The 7,036-nt window shown below is 46.4% G+C and overlaps 1 protein-coding gene across 5 annotated transcripts in view; it reads right to left on the bottom strand.

Annotated features, from left to right (window-relative positions):
* The window catches only part of LOC116508766 (glycine-rich cell wall structural protein-like), a 23,770-nt gene extending 18,839 nt beyond the window's left edge, over positions 1-4,931 (bottom strand). Inside the window, exons 1-4 of one of the 5 annotated variants that reach the window (XM_032217440.1) lie at positions 4,818-4,931; positions 747-926; positions 567-656; positions 1-431 (exon numbers count right to left, since the gene is read on the bottom strand). The exon at positions 1-431 is cut by the window's left edge and continues 251 nt beyond it. In XM_032217440.1, coding sequence (XP_032073331.1) covers positions 1-431; positions 567-656; positions 747-926; positions 4,818-4,917 — 801 coding nt within the window. In that variant the 5' untranslated portion in view covers positions 4,918-4,931. Of the gene's footprint in view, positions 432-566; positions 927-4,817 lie in introns of all 5 variants that reach the window. The other 4 variants (XM_032217437.1, XM_032217441.1, XM_032217438.1 and 1 more) reach the window with 4 other exon arrangements.
* Between the last annotated feature and the right edge of the window lie 2,105 nt (positions 4,932-7,036).

Below are 7,036 nucleotides of genomic sequence, written 5' to 3'. Positions count from 1 at the left end.
CAGGACACCTCCAAGAAGTCCTCCACCGCTTTTGTTTCCACCTCCCAGGACACCTCCAAGAAGTCCTCCACCTCCAAGGGCATCACCAAGAAGTCCTCCACCGCCTTTGTCTCCACCTCCCAGGACACCTCCAAGAAGTCCTCCACCGCTTTTGTTTCCACCTCCCAGGACACCTCCAAGAAGTCCTCCACCTCCAAGGGCATCACCAAGAAGTCCTCCACCGCCTTTGTCTCCACCTCCCAGGACACCTCCAAGAAGTCCTCCACCACTTTTGTTTCCACCTCCCAGGACACCTCCAAGAAGTCCTCCACCTCCAAGGGCATCACCAAGAAGTCCTCCACCGCCTTTGTCTCCACCTCCCAGGACACCTCCAAGAAGTCCTCCACCGCTTTTGTTTCCACCTCCCAGGACACCTCCAAGAAGTCCTCCACCTCCAAGGGCATCACCAAGAAGTCCTCCACCGCCTTTGTCTCCACCTCCCAGGACACCTCCAAGAAGTCCTCCACTGCTTTTGTTTCCACCTCCCAGGACACCTCCAAGAAGTCCTCCACCGCCTTTGTCTCCACCTCCAAGGGCATCACCAAGAAGTCCTCCACCGCCTTTGTCTCCACCTCCCAGGACACCTCCAAGAAGTCCTCCACCGCTTTTGTTTCCACCTCCCAGGACACCTCCAAGAAGTCCTCCACCGCCTTTGTCTCCACCTCCAAGGGTATCACCAAGAAGTCCTCCACCGCCTTTGTCTCCACCTCCCAGGACACCTCCAAGAAGTCCTCCACCGCCTTTGTCTCCACCTCCCAGGACACCTCCAAGAAGTCCTCCACCGCCTTTGTCTCCACCTCCAAGGACACTACTAAGAAGTCCTCCACCGCCTTTGTCTCCACCTCCAAGGAGACCACTGAGAAGTCCTCCTCCTGTTCCAAACAAGCCTGTGTTGAGAAGAGAATGGTTCCCATTAGTCTTTTCCCCATCAACAGGACTTGCATTAATCAGACCTTCTGGATCCAAGTCTCCCTGATGTCCCTCCAGAGAGGGACATCAGGGAAAGTTTTACTTCTTCCTTTTCTCTCTCGTTCAGTTCTCAGCAGCTTGAACTCAGATTTCCATGGTGTACCTGATGGATGGTCCTCTCCACCATCTGCTTGGCTCCTTCAGCCTAGCACCAATCATCATCCTCTTTTAATGACCCCATAATCCCTTGCAGGGTGAAGTCTGGGCAACTGAATGGAGCTAGCAGAAATTTTGCTGGCCAGATGCCTTTCTTGTCGCCAATGCAGAGTTTTGTTTCAGCAGATGTAGATGTAGATAAATTTATTTATAGGCCGCCCTTTTCCCTGAGGGGACTCAGGGTGGCTTCCAACGTATAGGGAAGGGAGTACACACAATGACATATAAAACAATACATAATTAAAAATAGAAGCAACATTCATCATTCGGGAGGGGACGGATTATAATCTTTAACCCCAGGCCTGACGGGATAGCCAGATCTTGAGGGCTGTGCGGAAGGTCTGGAGGGTGGTGAGGGTACGAATCTCCATGGGGAGATCGTTCCAAAGGGTCGGAGCTACTACTGAAAAGGCTCTCCTCCGCGTAGTTGCCAGTCGACACTGACTGGCGGATGGGACTCGGAGGAGGCCTAATCTGTGTGATCTAATAGGTCGCAAGGAGGTAATTGGCAGGAGGCGGTCTCTCAAGTACCCAGATCCACTACCATGAAGGGCTTTATGGGTGGTAAGTAGCACCTTGAAGTGCACCCAGAGATCATTGTGCCCAGAGAGAGAAATATCTGCCTCTTCCTAGGATTGAACTCACAGCCTCCTGAGTGTGAGGCGAGAGCTCTACCTCTAGGCCACCACACTACTCTGCAGCCTAATGCTATTACCTATTTGAGTATGTATGCGTCATGTATCAGGCCTGTAATTACATTCCTTTTAGACATTTTGGCCTGCCACACTTTCTCTTATTTCATTATGCTGTTTCTTTAGTATAGTTGATGGGAGGGGGGAATAGACAGGAGTAGGATTGTGGAATGTGTTGTTTTCATTATTTACTAGAAGCCAAGGTCATCCTTTGTCTCCGTACTTTAACACCTGACCGGAAGCAGCTGGGTGTTGATGACAGCGTGGAAGAAGAAGATTGGACCATGTGATGGATTGTGGGTGTGGGGACAAGATCATGAACTTTTGACTGGGTGGGATTCTGGGTGGGATTCTGATTATAGAGCCGAGGTGGTGCAGTGGTTAAATGCAGCACTGCAGGCTACTTCAGCTGACTGCAGTTCTGCAGTTCGGCTGTTCAAATCTCACCGGCTCAGGGTTGACTCAGCCTTCCATCCTTCCGAGGTGGGTAAAATGAGGACCCGGATTGTTGTTGGGGGCAATATGCTGACTCTGTAAACCGCTTAGAGGGGGCTGAAAGCCCTATGAAGCGGTATATAAGTCTAACTGCTATTGATGTCATTTCCAGAATTGGGATTAACACAGATGTGCTAAGAGTTCTGCTTTATTAAATTGGAACTTTAAGGATCGTTTTGCCTTGGACTCTGATTTAATTCTACATGATACTTGGAACGCTGACAGCATGTAGGTAAGCACGTATGTATGTATGCATGTGTTTGTTGTTTTTTTGTTTTATTATGCTGGTATTCCACTCTTTGTAATATTTTTGTTACCAACAACTCAAGATGGAAACATATCCAACCACACTTCTGATGTCCCCCATCACAATATTCCTGCATGGTGGGGTTGGGCCGAGAGAGATTGATTGGCCCCAAATCACCAAGCTGGCTAAGGTGGGAACTAGAACTCACTGCCTTCTGGTGTGATTGATCCAAAGCCACCCAATCAGCTTTCATGCCCAAGGCAGAACTAGAGCTCCCTGTCTCCCGGTGATTGGCCAAAAGTCACCCAGCTGGCTTTCATACCAAGACAGGACTAGAACTCACAGTCTCCCGAGGATGAGTGCAAAATTACCCAACTGGCTTTCAGGTTTAACTCACCGCCTCTTGGTGATAGCCCAAAGTCACCCAGCTGGCTTTCATGCTTAGGGTGAGACTAGAACTCACTGTCTCCTGGTGATAGGCCCAGTCACCCAGCTGGCTTTTATGCTCAAACCGGGACTTGAATTCATAATCTCCAGTTTCTAGTCTGGTCTCTTAACCATTAGTTCAGTGTTTCTCAACCTTGGCAACTTGAAGATGTCCGGACTTCAACTCCCAGAATTCATTCATTCGCCACCCATCTCACGGACGAGCGACTCTGGGCAGCTGACAAACCTCATAAAAACAGAGGGATACAATATTAATACCTTATATCAGTGTTTCTCAACCTTGGCCACTTGAAGATGTCCGGACTTCAACTCCCAGAATTCCCCAGCCAGCAAATGCTGGCTGGGGAATTCTGGGAGTTGAAGTCCGGACATCTTCAAGTTGCCAAGGTTGAGAAACACTGCATTAGATCAAGAGTCTCTAAACTTGGAAACTTTCCAAAGTGGACTTCAACTCCCAGCATGGTTGGCTGGGGAATTCTGGGAGTTGAAGTCCACAAGAGTTAAAGTTTAAAAACTGCTTGCACCAGACTAAACCAACTGTCTAATGAAACCTCAGCATGGCTGTCTAAGGAATTCTGGGAGTTGAAGTCCACACACCCTCAATTTGCTGAGATTAAGAAACCTATCCTGCCCGGAAACACAAAAAATATTGGACAAAAAATTGGAAATGGGTGCAAGAAATTACAGGAGAACGGATAAAATACAAACCCGAAATCTCTCTACTGGGAATAATCAAAGGGAAATATACGAAGAAAATTAAGTACGTATTAACACATCTGCTAACTACAGCTAGAATAGTATATTTGCTCAATGCTGGAAACAAAATAATACCCCCTCGGACGAATTAGTGATAAAAAACTTTGGATTGTGCAGAGATGGACAAATTAACATTGAAATTAAAAGATAAAGAAGAGTCGGAATGTTATGAAATTTGGAACAATTGGTACAAATGGCTGCAAAACAGGAATAAAATTAATTAAGCCAAAAAACAATATATATATAAATATATATATAGAACTGTGTATAAAGGTGTGTAAATATAGAAGCGAAATATTATATACATGTACAGGTATGATGACATAACAATGTTGATGTATTGACTGTAAGGTGTTGTAGAAGGGAAAAAATAATAATAAAAAATCTGCAAGCAAAAAAAGAAGAAAGAAACCTATCCAGATTGTAACTTTCGTTTTTTATATATACTCTTATTTACAAGCCTTATGCAGTTTGGAATGTCTGCTTTGATGTTTTGGAAGAAATTATTTCTTGCTTAAATATAATTAGCTATAAGCTTAGTGTCAGGTTTCCGAAAGATGCCCTAATTGATTCATGAGTATCGAGCCGAGTTTCAAAAGAAAGCCAGTCATTTATTAGGAGCACCATTTCGGCAAGGCCTTTCCGCAGTCAGACCTGAGCCTCATTTGAGTTATAGCTGAACTTTGGCCCTGTTCCTCCCCTCCCCTCAGTCTGTGTCATAAATCACATTTCCCAATGAGGTGCACCCCTCCCAAGCCTGCTGAGATCCGACTCTAGCTGAAGGTATGCGTGGAATGCGCTCCTTCACCCCCTTTCCTCACCATGGCAAAGTTTTTTCTGAAAACACCAGAGCAGGAGATACTTAGTCTTGATCTCCTTATCCAGATACACCCATGGATGCAAAGGCAACGTTCCTCTCCGGGATAAACCATTGTTCAATCGTGGTTTTAGTCTGATGGAATCTGCCCAGAGGAGAAAAATGCCATTTCAGGGAATTCCTTGAAAATTTAACTTACCCCTTCGAGTCCTTGCAGAGTTTAAATCTTGGAGGCTGCTGAGCCCAAGCGCTGGTCCTAGCAAGCAGCAGAGGAGGGCCATGCAGATGACCTCAGCCATGGTCAAGGTGGACATCCTGAACGAGAAGGAAGGAAAGGATGGGTGGAGATGATCTGGATGGGTTCTCGGCATGTGAAGACCTGGGGACATCTATGGAGATTCTCCGGTCATCCAGGTTGTCCCAAAGGTGCTTTTTCAAGAGGCAACTGGACTTTCCGGTTTTTCTTTGAAGGCGTTTTTGCTTCTCACTCAACAAGCTTCTTCAGCTCTGACTGGATGGAGGGAAATGGAAGGATTTATATTCCTTGCAGACAGCTGGTCATTTGCATCCTTTTAGAGAGTCCTTGAGGCCTCTTGCAGGTTTACCTGTGTCCTCGGGGGTCACCTGAGGGGTGCAACTACAACACAGTCCTTTTAGGAGTTCCAAGAAAGCTCCACACTCGTTTGTAGTATTCATGGGACCCTGAGGATAAACCTCCAAGTGGCCTCAACGTCCCTCAAAAAGGATGCAAATGACCAGCTTTGTCTGCAAGGAATATAAATCCTTCCCTTTCCCACCATCCAGTCAGAGCTGAAAAAGCTTCTCGGATGAAAAGCGAAACACCTTCTAAGAAAAACCATCAAAGTCACCGGTTGGCATCTGCTGACCAGAATTAATGGCGGCCTTTAACAACTTTTAAGCTGTGGGCTCAACCTCAAAACCATGTCAAAATCAGGAGTCATCCTTTCTGCTCAATTAAGGAAGTCGGAGAGGTTTGGAAAATTGGACACAGCTGGCTACAGAGATGTTGTAGAGTGATCGGTGCTCCATCATTGGAAGCCTTCACAAAAGTTGGGCTAGCCATTTGTCCAGAATAGTTGAGGGTCTCCTGCTTGAGCAGGATGTTGGACTAGAAAACCTCCAAGGTACCTTCTGACTCAGTTGTGTTGTTCTGTTCTCTTCTGCTCTTCTCCTGTTCTGTGCTGTTCTGTGCTATTCTGCTTTTCTCCCATTTTCTGTTCTGCTCTTCTCCTGTTCTGTTCTGCTCTACTCTGCTTTCTGTTCTGCTCTGCTCTTCTCCTGTTCTGTTTTGCTTTGTTCTCATTTTCTGTTCTGCTCTTCTCCTGTTCTGTTCTGCTCCACTCTGCTTTCTGTTCTGCTCTTCTCCTGTTCTGCTTTTCCGTTTTTTGTTCTGCTCTTCTCCTGTTCTGTTCTGTTCTGCTCTACTCTGCTTTCTATTCTGCTCCTGTTCTGCTCTGCTCTTTTCCTGTTCTGCTTTGCTTCCATTTTCTGTTCTGCTCTTCTCCTGTTCTGTTCTGCTCCTGTTTTGTTCTATTCTGTTCTATTGGCAGGACAAGAAGTAATGGGTGAAAGCCCATTAAAGACAGATCCAATTCTGGAAACAAGGAGGAATTTTCTGATTATGAATCGGTGGAACAACTCGCCACCCAGAGTTGTGGGTGCTCCATCGCTGGAGGTTTTCAAAAATAGATTGCACAACCCCTTTGCCCAGGAGGGTAGAGAGTCTCCTGCCTTGGGCAAGGGGTTGGACTACAAGACCTCCAAAGTCCCCTCCAACCCAGTTATTCCATGATTGATATTCTGTGATGGTTGACCAGTAAGTGAGAATTCAAACTCTCTTCTTCTAACTGTCCATCGAAAGTTATTCTGTTATTCCCTAATTCCACTATTCTGTTCTAATTGCCTCAACAGTAAGGGCAGATAGCAATAGCAGTTCGACTTATATTCTGCTTCCTAGGGCGTTCAGCCCTCTCTAAGCAGTTTACAGAGCCAGCATATCGCCCCCAACAACAATCCGGGTCCTCATTTGACCCACCTCGGAAGGATGGAAGGCTGAGTCAACCAGGAACGAACTCCTGGCAGTGAGCAGAGTTAACCTGCAATATTGCAGATAGATGATAGATAGATAGATAGATAGATAGATAGATAGATAGATAGATAAGCATAGCATAGCATAGCATAGCATAGCAATAGCAGTTAGTAATAGCAGTTCGACTTATATACCGCTTCATAGGGCTTTCAGCCCTCTCTAAGCGGTTTACAGAGTCAGCATATCGCCTCCACAGTCTGGGTCCTCATTTCACCCACCTCGGAAGGATGGAAGGCTGAGTCAACCTTGAGCCGGTGAGATTTGAACCGCCGAACTGCAGATAACAGTCAGCTGAAGTGGCCTGCAGT

This window comes from Thamnophis elegans, chromosome 5 (assembly GCF_009769535.1).
Source record: "Thamnophis elegans isolate rThaEle1 chromosome 5, rThaEle1.pri, whole genome shotgun sequence".
NCBI classification, from domain to species: Eukaryota; Metazoa; Chordata; class Lepidosauria; order Squamata; family Colubridae; genus Thamnophis; species Thamnophis elegans.
Note: the sequence above shows the minus strand (reverse complement) of the source record. Positions and strands in the feature narration are given on the sequence as shown.